The following is an 18,464-nucleotide window of genomic DNA, read 5'->3' as shown; positions in this document are numbered from 1 at the left end:
ACTGGCCTCAGCCGGCTCATTCCTGCAAAGCAAGTCACCAGCTAAAAAGTAAACTTGACCGCCCTCCCACAGGCTCAGTATGACTTAGCTAGAATATTTTTCTTTCTGCACCATCACTTGCCATATACTTATATTTCAAGGAACTCATCAGAAATATCAGTATACTAGTGGTCCAGATGAAGGCCCCTGGGCACTGAGAAGGGGACGTTCTTGGTTCCTGTCTGCTGTGGCCACCCAGCTGAGAAGAGCTGCTTCACCACATCTCAAATCTCTTCTCTAAAACCTTTTCTGTCCATATGCTTGTCCTCCCTTGCGTTGTGCACTCATGTTCTTTGGTGACTTCTTAAATGAGACAAAGATATTCAGCTGTCCAATAAACATGGTTAAGCTGAGGTGACATGCTGTTCTCATTGCCCTCCTGTTTTGCCATAGTCTTATCAGCTGGCTTGCTTCATCTTTGAGGGCAGCTTCATCCATCCATCTATTCATCCATCCATCCATCCACACATTCACCCACCCACCCACCCATCCACCCATCCACCCATCGGTCCATCCATCCATCCATCCGTCCATCTGTCCATCCATCCAACAAGCCTTTTGAGATAGTTACTAGGTGCCAAGGATTGTGATAGGCTCTAGGAACACAAAGACAAGTCTCAGTCCCTGCTCTTAAGGCGCTCACTGTCTTGTGGGGAGACTGATAGGCAAACAGACGATGATGACATTCCACTGCGATAAGTACTGGGGCAGAGGTAAGCATAGGGAGCTGTGAATTCAGCAGGGAAGGTGGGGAAGGGGGAACCAGAGAAGACTTCTCATGGAATATGATGCTTGAGCTGAGTCTTTCAGGACAAGTAGGAATTAACTAGTTAAAAAAGGGAAAGAGGAGCTTTTCAGGTAGAGGAAACATGTATAAACGAAAAGAGGCTTGTGAATATAAGGAGCCCTGGTAGCACAGTGGTTAAAGTGCTCAGCTACTAACCAAAAGGTCAGCAGTTGGAACCCACCAGCTGCTCTGTGGGAGAAAGATGTGGAACTCTGCTTCTGTAAAGTTTTACAGCCTTGGAAACTCTATGGGGCAGTTTTACTCTTATAGGGTCACTATAAGTCAGAATCAAATTGACGGCAGTGGGTTTTTTTTTTTTTTTTTTTTTTGTGAGCACACTGTTCATTAGTGAGGCTTGGGCAGGTAGATAAGTAGACAGTGACCTGCTCATGATGGGACTACGTAGTAAACAGAGATGTCTGGGTTTGGTGTTGGGCTGACATGAAGGCATTAAGGAGTCGTATGCAAGGCAGTGACATGAATAGCACTGAGTTTTGGAAACTTCCTTTGGTGTAGATGACTGAAGGGATATAGAGACTGGAGATGGGTGACTGGTTAGGAAGCCAATGGCTTTGGAGTCCACAGGAAGGCCTGGGTAACCTGGGTTTCTTGTGGGAAAGCTTTTCTCATGGTATCCTACTCCCTATGAGGAGTCCCCGGGTAGCACAAATGGTTAAGTGCTCAATTACTAGCCAAAAGTTTGGTGGTTTGAACCCATCCAGAGGTGCCTTGGAAGACAGGCCTGGAAATCTGCTTCTAAAAGGGTGCAGTTCTACTCTGTACATATGGGGTGGCCCTGAGTCAGAATCAACTCAATGGCAACTAACAACAACAGTCCCTAAAAGACATGCTCTTTGTATAAATTCTGTATGTATCTTCTTACAATTTCCAAGGATAGGGCATCTTCAAAGAAGACATCTCTTACACAGAATGGAGGGCTATTCATTGTCCTCAAGGGGCAGCTTGGGCTATCATAAGAATAGGCATGGGTAGATCAGGGCTTCTCAACCTCAGTGCCATCAACACTTTGGGCTGAATAATTTTTTCTTGTAGGGGGCTGTCCTGTGCATTTTAGGATGTTAAGCAGCATCCCTAACCTCTACCAACTGGATGCCAGTAGCATCCCCTGAGTTGTAACAACCAAAAATGTCTCCAGATATTGCCAAACATCCCCTGCAGAGCAAAACTCACTCCCTTTTGAGACTTACTGGGTTAGACAATGATAGAGAGAAAGTCAAAAGTAAAAAACTATCCTGAACATTGGTGTTGGAGTAATTGTCTCCTTGGGCCACTAGGATTTTTCTCTGTCTCCTTCCAGAATTAAGAGAGGAGTTGGCCAGGATTTGAAATCTCTGTGCCAATCACTGGGCTCAGTGTTTCATATAAATTACAGCAATCCTGTGAGGTGAGATTTCTTTTCTCCTATTTTACAGATGAAGAATCTGAGGAACAAACACTCTAAATGCCCATAAGCAAAGATAAAGGGATGTGGTATATTCATACAATGGATATTATAGCAAAGAAAACAAATGAGCGATAGCTACATGGAACAACAGCAATGAATCTTAAGTAACGGAACTTTGATATTGATATAAATTAGCCCCATACGACCACATATATATCTAAAGTTCAAAAATCACACACACACAAATATATGTGTGTACATACATATGTATGAGTACATACATACATGTATGTATCTATTATATATATATATATAATAAGGGAATAATAAACAGAAATTCAGGATAGTCACTGCTAGTAGGTGATGTATAAACAACTAAGACCCATTCTGTCCAAAGTTTTTGGTTTTTATGTATTACCGTATTTCTTGATATGGTCACAACAGCACTCAGTAATGCACTAGATGTCGTTAGTGCTTTGAACCACAGGAAGATGGACATTCTGTCTGTTGAGAATTTCCTTTAAGAAAGGAAACACAATATCACCCATGAATAATGCACTCCCTTAAACAATCAACTATGTGAGACCAAATGGTCAACATTTACCCAAGAGCAAATATGAGAAGTCAAGGAGGGGAAGGGAAGCTAGATCAGTGAAAACAGAAAAAACAGAATGGAAATAATGAGAATGCTGAAACTTTGTGAAACAATTTGTATAAAAATTGTTAAATGGGAACTCAATTTGCTGTGTACACTTTCATTTAAAACACAATAAAATATTTTTAAAAAAAAGAAAGAAGAAAGGAATCAAAAGTGGGTTCACTTAGAGAAAAAGGGATTGTTTAGAAACAGTAAAAGCGGTAGATATGCGTATGGGATATTGGAACATTTCTAGATTGAAGATGACATGGTTTCTCAAGTATATTCATGTCCCCATATTGATTGACCTATTTGGTAAGGCTGTAAGTATTTCCCCTTGAGAGATGGAGAGTTTTGGATATGCATATTCAGAATAAGACACAGAGCAGGGTCTGTGTAGATGCCAAAATGAACAGAGACAAGATGGAGGGCAAAAGAACTGATCGATACTGTGACATAAAAAATAATCACAGCCGAAAAACATTTTAAAGACATGGGAGAGAGTTTTCTAGGCGTTGTTCCAATCAGAAAAGTTTATCTCTTCCTTTTAAAATTAAGGTGAGGAAGATGTCAAGAAGAAAACATTTTGTAGTTGGTATTTTGCAAAGACCTTTCAGAATTTTTAGCATTCTCAGTAATTTGTGAGACACCAATAAGAACAAAAATAACCTGAGGAATGGCGATGCAGTTGATGAAATCTCCATACTTTGAAGACTTATATAATTTTACCTAACACGTCCAAGAAAGTGAGTTAGTAGCTGTTATGGATTTAAATGTGTCCCCCCAAAATACCTGTCAACTTGGCTAGGTTATGATTCCCAGTATTGTGTAACTGTCCACCATTTTGTTATCTGATGTGATTTTCCTATGTGTTGTAAATCCTATCTCTATGATGTTACTGAGGTAGGATTAATGGCAGTTACGTTAATGAGGCTGGACTCAATCTACAAGATTAAGTTGTGTCTTACGTAAATCTTTGTTTGAGATATAAAAGACAGAAGCAAGTAGAGAGATTTGGGGACCTCATACCACCAAGAAAGTAGCACTGGGAGCATAGAACGTCCTTTGGACCAGGAGTCCCTGTGCTGAGAAGCTCCTTGACCATGGGGAGATTGATGACAAAGACCTTCTTCCAGAGCTGACAGAAAGGGAAAGGCTTCCTCTGGAGCTGATGCCCTGAATTCAGACTCTTAGCCTCCTAGACTGTGAGGGAATAAATCTCTGTTTGTTAAAGCCATCCGCTTGTGGTATTTCTGTTATAGCAGCACTAGATAACTAGTACAGTAGCAGAACCAGAAATCAAGACCAGTCTTGTGTGGATCCTGAAGCCATGATCTTTTCACACCATCAGGGACCTCCAGCATGATCCAGGCCAGCATGTGAACTGATTAGGAAGTTGATTGGTGATGCAGAGCCAGGACAAGCCCAAAGCAAGTGGAGCAGCATCAGAAAGCCCCTCATGAATCTCTCCAAGAAGGTGTTGACTTGATACTAAAACCACTTTGCACGGATGTCCTTCTATCACTTTTCGTTTTTGTGTTTTTATATCTATAGAATTCACAGGCTATGTACTCCGTAGTATGAATTTAATCCTTCTTGATGAAATAGCCTGCAGTTTTTCACATTCTCAAATTAAAAGCTTATCTTTGGGTATATTGATAAGCAGAGCTAAGTATTTATACCAGCTTGATCCAACTGATGATTACAGTCACTGGAGTGGCAAATGATCCCCGGTGTGGAGGCTGGGCAGCCTGCCTGTGAACCGGTGTGCTGTGGTACAAATACCAGACTTCAATCACTATATTAGACACCCCCCCACCTCCATCCAAAATCAGGAGGTCTAGTAAATGGTTAAAATCAGAGGTTTGGGGGTCAGACCAACCTAGGTTTCAACCTCGTTCACACCTCATAACTTGCATAATTTTGGGAACATGATTTAAAGTCTCTGAGTTAGTTTTACGCTTGAACATAGTGATAACAACTATACTTACTACTGAAGGTCATTGGGAGGAGTCAATGAAAAATGTAGTCAAGGGCTTGGTAAATGTATGGAAGCCATTATTACTGTTATTTTTAGTAATAAAATTCCAGGACAGCCAAACAGGAAGGTTCTAGAAAGAGGTGGAGATATCTAAGTGGCCTTAGGATCCACTGCCTAATTGTCCATTCCCCATCCCTCATACCTCTCTTCCCCAATTGGGTCAGAGGTTCATTTCCTGATTGTCTGAATGGTGCAGAACTGCATTCCTGGAGGAAGAGCGGGGCAGCTTCGGCTTGGCTGAGGCCTCCTGATGAGAGGTTACTGTGGGAAAGGCCTGCTTCAGTCAGGCTGGGGAGCAGCCTGTAAAAGAAATAGCTCATTCCAGAGCAGGAGCAGTATCAAGGGATCCAAATTCAGTGAAGAAAACTCCCGACTTAACAGACAAGTTTTTTTAAGTGGGGACAACATCTCCCAGGCTCCTGAAGCCTGCTAATCAGATGTTTGTATATAAATGAGTATAAACAATGACAAGGAAAGATGCTATATGTTGTACCAACATGCATGGCGAAGGACTATAAAAGCCCCTGTGTATTAGATGTCTTTCAAACTCAGGTATACTGAGTTTGCAATTCTCCAGCAAGGTAAGCACCAGCACCATGGCGGGCAATTGTTGTCCTGGAAATCCCACCACCATCCCAGCTGTGCCCGCCATCTCCATATGCCCAAATGGTGGCAGCTTCTGGAATACTATCTCTTTGCCCAGTTCCTGCCGGAGCAGAACATGGCAACTGGTCACCTGCCAAGAAAACTGTCAGCCAGTCAGCAATGCCCCAAGTGGCTGTGCACCTGCTTCTTGCCAACCTACCTGCCTTCCATCAACTTCTCGTGTGGATTTTGTCTGCAGACCCATTTGCTCTCGCACAGCCTGCTATGAATCCAGTGCTGGTCAGTCTACTTGTCTGGTTAGCTCATGGCAGCCTGCCTGCTCAGAATCCACTGGTTGTCAGGCAAAGTGCTGTGATGCCAGCCCCTACCAGCAAGGATCCTGCCAGGAATCTCTCTGTGAGTCTGGATCATGCCAGGAAGCTTGCAGCCAATCAGCCTGCTGTGACACCGCATCCTGCCAGCCACCCTGCTCTGAGGTAACTTCCTGTCCTGAAACATCATGCCCACCGATCACGTGTGTGTCCAGTCCATGCCAACCATCTTGCTGTCCAGTAGGTTCACGTCAACCCACTAGTTGTGAAAGCCAGCCCTGCAAATCAACTTATTACCAACCTATCTGCTACATTTTTAAGCCTTGCCAATCAGTTCCCTGCATGCCTGTGCCCTGCCGGCCATCGACATATGCGTTCAGTTCTTGTAATCCTACTTGCTGTGTGCCCATCTCCTGTCAGCCACTTCACTGCCAACCAGCTTCTTCCATATCCTTTATCTGTCAGCCAGTGGCTAACTGTCAGCCCTCTTGTTCTGTAAACCCTTGTAAATCAGTTTCCTGTGGCACCATGCTTTCTGGCCAAGCAATTTGTGGAGGGCCCACTTCGTGCAACCAAAGTGGCTGCAAATCCCCTTCTTGCCGACCAGCTTGCTGTGTGACAGGGTTAGGCAAGTCATCCAGCGGTGGCTCCAGTTGCTTCTGACCAACTTCCCCAAGTTTCTGCAAAGCAAACAACTGCTTGTCGACTTCCTGCCAAACTCAGCCATGAATCCAGCTTCCAGAAGGAAACCCTTCTTTGATGGGACACAATTCACACCTCCTTTGAGCATCTGCTGCTGTCTACAAACGCATAGCACCCTGTGGGTATCTGTATCCTGCCAAGCACAAATCCTGCCTGTTTGCTGACTTTACTCCGAGTCCAACCCCACATTCTATCCAGGTGCTGATGAGGGAACTTGTCCAGCTACTAAGAGATATCTTCTTAACCAAGATGGTCTTTCAGCAATAACGGTCCACACCATAGCTTGCATTTCTGTTGTCAATTCATTTCACTTCAGCAAAGCCTTCTTTCATTTTTCTTTATTTTGATGCTGCCCAGTCTTTCAGAGACTCCTTTGCTGCCGACTGCTAATAAAAATGTGACTGGTTAAGCATAATATGACTCTTCATTCATGAGTTCTTCATTCCTTTCAATATGCCACTACGTGGATTTCCTTCAAGTCACATTTGAACATGATGATCCTGGACCCTCTAAGTCGACAACCCCCCTCCCCCATCCCCAATGCTGCCTTGGGAGATAACATTCAGTTCTCTTTGGTACCCATTGGTGTCCACAAGAGGTCATCAGAAAGTGCATCCATTGGTCTGCAAGGGCTTCTGATGTCTAGAATATTAGATGGTCAAGTTGGAAGGGTCTGAAAGCCAACAGTTCGGTGGCTTCTAACCTTTTTACCACCAAGAGCTCTTTTGAGGAGAGTGGCCTCAGTTTCCCCACAGTGAAAAGACTTAGGGAAGCCAAAGACAGAAATGATTCAGGGAAGCCATAGATTGAAATAAACAAGAGGCATTGGTCCTGGAAGGAGACCTGGTGTCAGAGTGGTTAAGTGCTCAGCTGCTAACCAAAAGGTCAGCAGTTTAGACCCACCAGCCACTCCTCTGGAGAAAGATGTGGCAGTCTGCTTCTGTAAAGATTTACAGCCTTGGAAATCCTATGCGGCAGTTCTACTCTGCCTATAGGGTCGCTATGAGTCAGAATCGACTCCATGGCAATTTTTTTTTTTTTTTTTGGTTTATTGGTCATGGAGAATAGCTCAGAGTTAATTTACTTAACGCTGGTTCTAACAATCAATTCACCAATGTCCAATTCAAATAAAATTTCAAAAGCTTCAGTTTTTGGGGAATTGTTTTTTTTGTTTGCTATGTTTTTCACCTTTTAAGAAACCATTTTTAAAAAGTCTAAGGGAACTTCTGACTGAATTTTATATTTCTAGTGTGCTGTTATTGAATATAAACATTTTTTCGTTGGTGTGATTGATTTCTATTTGGGAAAAGATCAGAGGAAAATTTATAGTGTGTACTTGTTGCAAATAAGATTCTTGGGTGACACAGTTTGCACTGGACTACTAACCTGAAGATTGGCAGTTCGAACCCACCCAGTGGCACTGTGAAAGAAAGGCCTGGTGTTCTACTTCTGTAAAGATTACAGCCAAGAAAACCCCATGGAGCAGTTCTACTATGTAACACATGGGGTTTGGGTTGGTTTGGCAAGGGCGTCCCTGGGAGGCAGAAATGGTTAAGTGTTTGGCTGGTGACTGAAAGGTTGGCAGCCATAGCAACTTAGTGACATTTATTGTGTTTCTACCATATGAATGAAGTTCCTGGATGGTACCAGTGGTTAACACACTTGGCTGATAACCAAAAGTTTGGAGGAATGAGTCCACCCAGAGGCAACTCGGAAGAAAAGCTTGGTGATCTACTTTCAAAAAATCAGCCATTGAAAACCCTATGGAGCACAATTCTGCTTTGACACACACGGAATTGACTTGACAGGAATAGATGGTGCTTGTAGCAATGGTACAAGGTCCTTCCTCAAGCGGCTTTGGCCTCCTTTTCAATCAAGGGGCTCTGGGTCTGATTAGGTTTAAAGCCGAGTGAGTGGCCACGGTCTGCACCGTGACAACTCAAGTCGGGCTTCTGGCTACCAGACCTGGAGTTTCCTTTAAAAGGACTATGCTCAGAACCTAACTTAAGACCTGTTTTCTAACCAGTCCAGGACGTAGCCACCCTCCTCTTTTGAAAATAGCCCATATTTCTCCTAGGGATTGTCTGTCTGATGGTATAATTAAGTGCTATTCTTTAAATTAGAAATCCCGGCTCCCACCAGGAAAATTGCTGGACTTTGAATGACTAAGTGCCTAAGATTTTATTTAGTGAGAGGCACCTCTCCTCCTGTAGGGGCCACTCTGTCACTCCTCAAATGGCTTCCTGGCCCCTCTGTTGACATCTCCTGCTCCTGTCTTTGCATACCTGTTGCTAAGTTCACATTCCTGCTCCTGCCATACTGATGGCCTGGTTGACCCTGCATGGAAGAGGGAGTGGGGTGGGATGAGTTGATGGGAGGTAGAAAAATTTTTCCTCTATCTATGTTCTACTCTCAAAACAGGCCATAAAGAAAGCTGGCCAACACCTTGAGGTTCTTATATCAACTTCAGGTATATGGCTCTTTAATCTGAGTCTAAGTTACCTGCAGTTCCTCCTCCCTAGGAAACTTTGGATGCTTTTCTGCAGAAAAAACCATCCAGATGTCTGTCTAACTGTCCCTCTAGTACATCTCTTATCCAGGGTCCCAGCCTGAATTTGGGAGGCAAGTGCTAATTTTTACTGGATGATATGAGTTACTGATCTTGGGAATTAGATGTGCCTTGGCAGTTGTCACTGAATTCAGCCACATTTCTGTACTCTTCCCATAAAATTATGAGAGTCCTTTTCAATTGCCCTGCTGAAATCTAGATGTATTTTCTACTGATTTTCTTTAATTTTCCTTAAATCTAGCAACGATAAAATGTTAAATTAGTCCGATGTTTTAAGGACAAATACTAACTGAAAACCACCCATTGCCATAGAATTGATTCCGACTCATAGCGACCCTACAGGATAGAGCAGAACTGCCCCACAGGGTTTCCAAGGAGCGCCTGGTGGATTCCAACTGCCGACTTTTGGTTAGCAGCGGTAGCTCTTAACCATTATGCCACCAGGTTTTCCCAATTCAAAACAAAGTGTTTTTAATTCTCCCCGTTGAAAGTGAGGGAAGAGGCTCCCCTTCTCTTGTTCTTTCAGAATTCACTTTAGGTAAGCTGTAGTTGTAAAATCTTTGTCTTTTTGAAAAGTATGTAAATCTAAAGTGTTAAGTCAGGGGCCTGGCAGTCACTTCTTTAAAAGGCAACTTCCCGTAATTGTCTCCTACCTCCCAGTTCCCTGGGAGGAGATCAGTGTAACCTCAGGTATCCTGCTATAAGCGAAACCAAGACCAATGCCGTCGGGTGGATTCCGACTCATAGCGACCCTATAGGACAGAGAAGAACTGCCCTATAGAGTTTCCAAGGAGCGCCTGGCAGATTCGAACTGCCGACCCTTTGGTTAGTAGCTGCAGTGCTTAGCCACTATGCCACCAGGGTTTCCATCCTGCTATAAAGATACTAGAAAACTGGCATTGTAATCTGGAAAACATGGATGCAGTGGGCTGTACTCAGCTATATAAAGGGTAAGAAGTCCTGGCCGTGCAATGGTTAGGCACTCGTCTACTGACTGAAAGGTCAGTGGTTTGAACCCTCCAGCTCGGTGGGAGAAAGAAATCTTACCCTTTACATGTTATTGTTGTTCTTGTTCACTGTTGAGTCAATTTTGACTCATACCGACCTTAAACGACAGAATAGAATCACCCACAGAGTAGAACTGCCCCATAGGGTTTCCAAGAAGTGGCTGGTGAATTCCAACTGCCAAACTCCTGGTTAGCAGCGGTAGCTCTTCACCACTGTGCAGCCTAGAAAACCCTATGGGGAAGTTCTACTCTGTGGGCGGTTCTACTCTCTCATATAAGGTCACTATGAGTCAGAATCCACTCAACAGCACACAACAACTTATAAAGGATAAGATTTCTTTTTGACTTAGCAACCTCTTTAGCAAATTGCCTGTGATGCATCACATTCTGGTTTAATGCTTATTCAATAATAAAATTTTTCTTTCTCTTCTATGTTCGTGGAGAGGTTTTCGGATTGGGACTAGATTTTGTTTTAAATTGTATTTCCGCAACACATGACTTGGTCTAAGTGGTCCCAGGTTCTATCTTTTCTAGGGATTCACAAAGGATCCCTTAAGTAATGTATCCTAGAATCTTATCCTGAGTCACGGTCAAGCTTATATGTGAATGGTTTGCAGAATAGTGGAAGTTGGGATGATATTTGCCTATCTTAGACACCTTTGTTCCCTAAGATTCCTCAAAATTCACTTTGTGTTTTTCTTCCAGTTTCTAAGTGCCCTGGGGCGTAATGTGATAGCTCTCAGTGACATAAATCACTCAGAGTATCTAGGTGTTTGTAAAATCTGTTTGTTCATTTTGGGCTTCTTTCTGTCTTTATAGATGTTTGGTCACCTTTCCAATTCTATTGTTATTCCTCATTGTCTAATAAGACAGACACCAAATGAGAATATTTCTAGCATAACCTTTGCATTCTTTGTGCTACTTTCCAGAAGGAGGGCTCAGGTCTTATCTCATTCCCGTGTCTCAGCATGAACTAAGCCTGGATTTTCCTTGCTAGATACAGATGTGTTGACAGATCATGAATTAGGAGTTGGGTGAGGGGTGGATGTAAGCATATCATGTAAAAAAAAAAAAAAATTAGCGTCATATTGAAGAACTTTCTTCATGTAAAACTTCTTTTGGTAGTTATATCACTGCTCATCTTTCTCTCCTCTTGCAATTTTCCCTTTTTGGTTCAGAATGAGAAATGACTCTTCTCCTTTTATCATAAAATTAAGTCATGCTTGAGGAGGAAAACAATGTATGAACAAAAACTGTAAAGCCCTGTAAAGCTCCCCCACATACACACACCCTGCCCACTCCAGCCGCATTCCCCTGCTGCGAATTACTGGAGTACTGTTCATTATACCCTAATCGTAGATTGTTCTTTCCCTTTACAGATGCTGGATTATTTTCTATTTAAACCACAGAAGGAAAATAAAAGGAGCGTTGATTTCTTTATCTCAAGCACTAGCCTAAGATTATCAATACAAAGTAATAGACTTTTGTTTGATGGCATCCTTACTCTGCTTAAATTAACTTTATTAAAAAACACAGTTTCCCATCAGCTGAGGTGTGGAATGGGGATGAAAATCTTATGTATATCTTCATTTCTAATGGCACACATTAGCTAAATCCAGACTATCAGTAGCAATCATAAAGTCTAACTTTTAAATGAAGGCAGTGAGGACGAGGATGAGTTTTCTTAAACCTGTTCTTTCCTTGATAACATATTATTTGGTGAAAGGAATGAATATCAGAAGCCTGTTTTAAATGTATTTCAAATCATCAAAAGCCAACTCCACTGAAATAAACTATAGCAAAGAGGAGGAAGGAAGATGAGGGGGTGGAGTAGGTCACTCAGTAGAGCCTGGTTTCTATTACAGGCTTCTTGGATGAGGAATGCTTTTGTTTAGAGACAAGCTTTCTGGCCAGAGACAGGTTACAACTACTGTGAGTACTGGGGTGATCAGAGGTGGGTGAAGAATGTGTGTTTTCTTTATCTGGGTTACACCATCTATGTAGTTTAGGCTTTTTTTGATTTATGATTTGGGTGTGGAGGAGGAGGTTGGTAATGGTTCATTTTGGTGGTGTTGTATATCATGGGTTATTAAGGGGAAGGCCTGGGAAGAGATAACACAGGATGCTATCACGCCTAGAAAATGCCACTAATTTAGAGCTTTTTATGATGTTAGGAGCAGGTGGGGTTGGGAAAAGATTATTGGGTCAGCTTTGAGATAGAACAGGGCCTGACTTCCAGACATTTCTAGTGTTCTGCCAGCTATGAATATGGGAAAAGAAACCAGTTTCCATTAACATTTTTAAATAGACACATTTTTGAGCTCATTGTTTTAGATCTTCTCATGGGGCCTTCGTGGCGTAGTGGTTAAAGAACTCAGCTGCTACCAAAAAGCTGGCAATTTGAATCTACCAGCTGCTCCTTGGAAACCCTATAGGGCAGTTCTACTTTGTCCTATTGGGTCGCTAGGAGTTGGAACCAACTCGATGACAATGGGTTTGGTTTTTTTGGGTTCATAAGTTCTTGGCAATAGGGTGGCTCAAGAAGAAAAAGTGAGAGTGACCTAAAATTGTGGTTTGATTTGTGGACGTGCCAGAAGTCAAGAAGCAAGGACACCTCTTTGGGCAGGCATACTAGGGATTGGAGAACCCAAGCACTAAAGGAATGGGGAAAGGGAGAAGAGTAGACTGATGGCATAAATACCAAATTTTCAAGAGATTTGAAGATCAAAGGCAAAAAACCCATGTTTGAACCATAATATTGATTATGGAACATGTACAATATCCATTATAAAACATGGTCTTGAAGGCAGACATCCAAGTTGCACTGAAGGCATTGGCAAAAAACAAGGTTCCAGGAATTAATGGAATAGCAATAGAGATGTTTCAACAAATAGATTCAATGCTGGAAGTACTCACTTTCTATGCCAAGAAATTTCGAAGACAGCTACCTGGCCAACTGACTGGAAGAGATCCATATTTCTGCCCATTTCAAAAAAAGGTGATCCAACAGAATGCAGAAATTATCAAATAATATCGTTAATATCACACATAAGTAAAATTTTGCCGAAGATAATTTGAAAACAGTTGCAGCAGTACATTGACAGGGAACTGCCAAAAATTTAAGCTGGATTCAGAAGAGGACATGGAATGAGGGATATCATTACTGACATCATTTCTAAAGGTTCTTCTTAACATAAATTAAACGCAGAGTTTGAGCTTGGAGTCTAACATTCATTCTCATTTCAAGCACATACACAAGAAAAATTCCACGTGTACTTTCTGAAACCACGTGCCTGCTATAGGAGAGATTCCAAAGAGGTTTCCAATGAAAAATGGGTTGAGCTTTCTGCACTTTGATAGAGGAAATAAAGACCAAGGCCAGTTTTCTTAGATCAACCCCAGTTCTTTCCATAACAATATTATATTTTACTAGAAGGCCTAATCTAGAGGTTGTCTTTTACTCAAATAAAAAAAGAGAAAGGGAAAAAACCTCAACTCATCCTGAAACGCAATTAGAAATATTTAAATAACGAACAGATATCATGGTAGAAATGAAATAGGCTGAAGCATAAATTTCATCATGGATGTTCATGATGCAATGGCTTGAGTGAGGAGGCATCAAAAGTTAGGGACTACAGTAAGATACCACCCAAGACTGGGAATCTACATTACAAAGAACCAAGCCCAATTTTGCAAAGTCACCTTAAAAAGAATATATGCCAAGCCTGAGGAATTGACTCAGATCTGATTGAAGCTATAAAAAACGTGAAAAAACAAACAGTGAAACTTAGATGGGGGTGGAGGTATACTAATGAGCCATGAAAACTTAGAGCTAAGAGAAGTGCTGAGGCAAATGTTGGCAGTGTATGGCCAAGCACTGGCCAGGGAAGAAGGAGAGTTAGCGGCAGGACTGTGAGTTTTCCAGTTGCGCTGGTGAGACCTATTGTGAAGTGAATGCATCAAACGCCTCTCAACATTTAGTTCCTTTTACTCCATTGTTTTATCTCTTCCTCGCAAAATAATCTTCTATAAGGAGAATATGTGGTGGTTGAGAAGATTTCCATTCTTGATAAAGTTAATTCTCTTGTAAGTTAATAAATAGACATCTTTGCTTTATTGGCTTGGATTACATTAATCTGCCCCAAGAGGTGGCTTCAGACTTGGTATGTAAACAAAATCAGTTCTGCAAGGCTGAAGACCCAGGCCATGATAAAGTTATCAAGGTTGTGAATGCCTTTTGGAAGACAATTTTTGTGTTTTTTTTTTAATCTCTCCAAATGAATGCCAATGATCATGGCAGTGTGAATGTTTCCTTTAAGGCATTATGCATTTGAATGCTTTATGTATTTGAATACTTATGGACTTCAGAGAATGGTAACATGATAGCAATAAGTCAATCAAATAACGATGGGGTAGGGCAGAGGGTGTTTAAGAAGCTCAAAGAATCTTAGTGATGGAAGGGACTTTGATAAACTTCCTGCCAAATGGTTAGCTGTCAGATCCCATTTTTGAAAATTCCTCATAAAATGCAAGGTGCTGTGTGTAGAGATTGTGGATAGCTCAAATGTAAAATTTCTACGGAGTGGTTGTTGTTTTTGTTGTTAGGTGCCGTCAAGTTGGTTCCGACTCATAGCAACTCTATGTACAACAGAACGAAACACCACCCCATCCTGCACCATCCTTACAATCATTGTTATGCTTGAGCCCATTGTAGCAGCCACTGTGTCAATCCATCTCCTTGAGAGTCTTCCTCTTTTTTGCTGACCCTGTACTTTACCAAGCATGATCCTTCTCCAGGGACTGATCCCTCCTGATAACATGTTCAAAGTTAGTGAGATGTAGTCTTGTCATCCTTACTTCTGAGGAGTATTCTGATTGTACTTCTTCCAAGACAGATTTGTTCATTCTTGTGGTAGCCCATGGTATATCCAATATTCTTCGCCAACACCACAATTCAAAGGCACCAATTCTTTGGTCTTCCTTATGCATCATCCAGGTTTCACATGCATATGAGTCAATTGAAAACACCATGGCTTGGATCAGGTGCACCTTAGTCTTCAAGGTGGCGTCTTTGGTTTTCAACACTTTAAAGAGGTCTGTCGCAGCAGATTTGCCCAATGCAATGTGTCTTTTGATTTCTTGACCACTGCTTCATTGGGTGTTGATTGTGGGTCCAAGTAAAATGAAATCCTTGACAACTTCAATCTTTTCTCTGTTTATCATGATGTTGCTTATTGGTCCAGTTGTGAGAATTTTTGTTTCCTTTATGTTGAGGTGTAATCCATGCTGAAGGCTGCAGTCTTTGATCTTCATCAGCAAGTGCTCCAAAACTTCTTCACTTTCAGTAAGTTAGGTTTTGTCATCTTATAACACAGGTTGTTAATGAGTCTTCCTCCAACCTTAATGCCCCATTCTTCTTCTTAGAGTCCAGCTTCTCAGATTTATTGCTCAGCATACAGACTGAATAGGGATGGTGAAAGAATACAACCCTAACACACACCTTTCCTGACTTTAAACCACACAGCATCCCCTTGTTCTTTTCGAATGACTGTTGATCTATGTGCAGGTTCTTCATGAGCACAATTAAGTGTTCTGAAATTCCAATTCTTTGCAATGTTATCCATAATTTGTTATGATCCACACAGTTGAATGCCTTTGCATAGGCAATAAAACACATATAAACATCTTTCTAGTATTCCCTGCTTTCAGCCAGGATCCATCTGACATCAGCAATGATAGCCCTCATTCCACATCCTCTTCTGTATCCAGCTTGAATTTCTGGCAGTTCCTTGTCGATATACTGCTGCAGCTGCTTTTGAATGATATTCAGTGGTTAGATTATCTCAATTCCTAAGACTGTGTCCATGCTCAATTTCCTTAATAATGTTCATGTCAGGAGAATAAGTTGCTTTAAAGTTTGGGAGTGCGTGAAATATGTTCAGAGGATATGTTTTCTGATATGTGACTCGATCCCTTTTTTATTTTCCACACTGTACATGGCCAGGTGAAACAGACATTTCAGAATGCGATGTGCATGACATTGAAGAACAAAGAATTCTTTAGATGAGCTTCTAGCTAAATGTTCTAGTACAGTGCCAGAAATACAATGATGCTGAAATATATTGGATGGCTTTTAAAACAGCCTGCTAGCCTGTCATGGATTGAATTGTATCTCCCCAAAATATCTGTCCACCTGGCTACGTCATGATTCCCAGTATGATTGTCTACCATTTTGTCATCTGATGTGATTTCCCTATGTGTTATAAATCCTATTACTATGATGCAATGAGACAGATTAGTGGCAGTTATATTGATGAGATCTACAAGATTAGATAATGTCTTAAGCCAATCTCTTTTGAGATATAAAAGAGAGAAGTGAGCAGAAAGACATGGGGACCTCATACCCCCAAGAAAGCAGTGCTGGGAGCAGAGCATGTCCTTTGGACCTGGGGTTCCTGCACAGAGAAGCTCTCAGACCAAGGGAAGATTGATGACAAGGACCTTCCTTCAGAGCTGACAGACAGAGAAAGACTTTCCCTGGAGCTGATACCACGAATTTGGACTTGTAGCCTACTAGGCTGTGAGAGAATAAACTTATATTTGTTAAAGCCATCTACATGTGGTATTTATGTTAGAGCAACACTAGATGACTAACACATGGCCTTCGTGTGCGAGTGGTCACTGAGGTATTGGAAATAGAATAAAGAATACACATGTAAACAGAAAAATAATCTATATTTGGAAAGGTCTGTTTTCACTCGATAGGCAATTCAAAGCATGTGCCTTTCCAGTGTTCTGACCACTGTTTTCTTTGTGTCACTTTATTCCTCTGGAATATGGAGATGAATCATCTTGGTTCTGCCAACTTAGGGGTCATTGTCAGGCTCAAGATAATATTTATGTAATAAAATATGAATGTAATGCCTCGTAAGGTAAATGTAGGAAGAGCAAAATCACAATACAGGTTGGAAGATAACAAAGACTTTATTAAGAAGAAATTAGGGAAGTTTCTCTGGAGCTGGGAAGACAATGCAAAGTGGTCACGAAGAGGAGAAAGTGGGACACTGGGAAAGAGAGTACATTAGAAAAACATGATTATAGAGAATGGTAAACACGAAAAGGATTTATTATTGAGGCTACTTAATGGTAGAGAGTGATGGGCACTAATCCAAGATGGGGCCATGACCTTAGGTCAAGGACATCCAAGGAAGGCCTACAGCTGTCACAGATCAACAGAGATGAGACGGAAGAAAATGAGAGGAAGTCAACTGCACCCTACCAAGACAACCCACAAAGATTTTAATCAAGATGAGGAGTAATATATCATGGCAAGTGCTAGTGATGCCTGGTGATCAAGCTTGCGGCAGTAACTGGGGAACTGGCAGGTTGGTTGTGAGAAGGTTGGTCCATGATGGATGATTCTGTGGTGAGTGGATCAGCAGCAGGAAGGTTGGCAGCAGCTGGATCCAAAGCTCTGGGGTAGGCCACTAGTCAGGCAGACACATGTTGGGCGGTAGCAGGTTCTCCGACAGTACACGGGGCCAGAGCAAGCTGGCTGGCAGCAGGGTGTGGAGCAGCAACTAGGGCGGCAGCAAGGCTGGCAGCAGCTGGACCCACAGCTGGTTTGGCCAGCGCAGCTGGACACAGAGCAGGTGGGCTGGCAGCAGGGTGTGCTGCAACAGGAAGGACGGCAGCAGCTGGTCTGACAAACTGGTTGGCAGCTGGTGGTACAGCAGGTGGTTTGACAAGTTGGGCGGCAGCAAGGCTGGTAGCAGCAGGACCCAGAGCAGGTGGGCTGGCAACAGGTGGTTGTGTAGCAGGTGGGCTGGGAGCAGGTGGTTGTGCAGCAGCTGGGCTGGCAACAAGGGGGACAGCAGGAGTGGGTCATGGTGTCAGGTGTGGAGGGTGGGCTTCTGTTCAGAGGTGAGTGTCCCAGGTTCTGAGAACTCCTTCTGCTCTGGGGCTTTTATACACTGGACTGCCAAAGTTTGAGCCAATAACCAGGACTTTTCCTTGTTATTGCTCATGTTGTTTTCTATCATCATTGGAGGAATTGTCAAGGAGGAAGTTGTTCTTTAAGGGTTTTGCATCTTTTGAAAATAGATGCTTAATGTTTCTTAATTGAGAATTATTCATAGAAACTTTTTTTCAGATAAAAGGGAGGCAGTCACATCATCAGCATCCTTCCTGCTCCAATCATCGTCTGGTCACATGATAGTTCCAGCTGCCATGGAGGGTCAGAACGGTGTTCCTCTCAGCTGATGCCGATTCATGGAGTCATAAATTGAAAGCCTGCTGGGCCCAAGCCTGTTCACCAGGAAAGCCTGATATCAAGGCTACAAGAAATAGGTATCTGTGGC

The 18,464-nt window shown here is 42.3% G+C and overlaps 2 protein-coding genes across 2 annotated transcripts; one reads left to right on the top strand and one right to left on the bottom strand.

Annotated features, from left to right (window-relative positions):
• Positions 1 to 5,335: 5,335 nt before the first annotated feature.
• On the top strand, positions 5,336 to 6,848 carry KRTAP29-1 (keratin associated like protein 29-1). Its single transcript, XM_049860618.1, has one exon. It carries the CDS (start codon positions 5,506 to 5,508, stop codon positions 6,487 to 6,489), a length of 984 nt encoding a protein of 327 aa, XP_049716575.1. The 5' UTR covers positions 5,336 to 5,505; the 3' UTR covers positions 6,490 to 6,848.
• Positions 6,849 to 17,498: 10,650 nt separating this feature from the next.
• LOC126062373 (keratin-associated protein 9-1-like) lies at positions 17,499 to 17,992 on the bottom strand. Its single transcript, XM_049859873.1, has one exon. The coding sequence runs from the start codon at positions 17,990 to 17,992 to the stop codon at positions 17,540 to 17,542; it is 453 nt and encodes a 150-aa protein (XP_049715830.1). The 3' UTR covers positions 17,499 to 17,539.
• Between the last annotated feature and the right edge of the window lie 472 nt (positions 17,993 to 18,464).

This window comes from Elephas maximus, chromosome 19 (genome assembly GCF_024166365.1).
Source record: "Elephas maximus indicus isolate mEleMax1 chromosome 19, mEleMax1 primary haplotype, whole genome shotgun sequence".
In the NCBI taxonomy this organism is placed as follows: domain Eukaryota; kingdom Metazoa; phylum Chordata; class Mammalia; order Proboscidea; family Elephantidae; genus Elephas; species Elephas maximus.
This window is presented reverse-complemented; position numbering and strand designations above follow the sequence as displayed.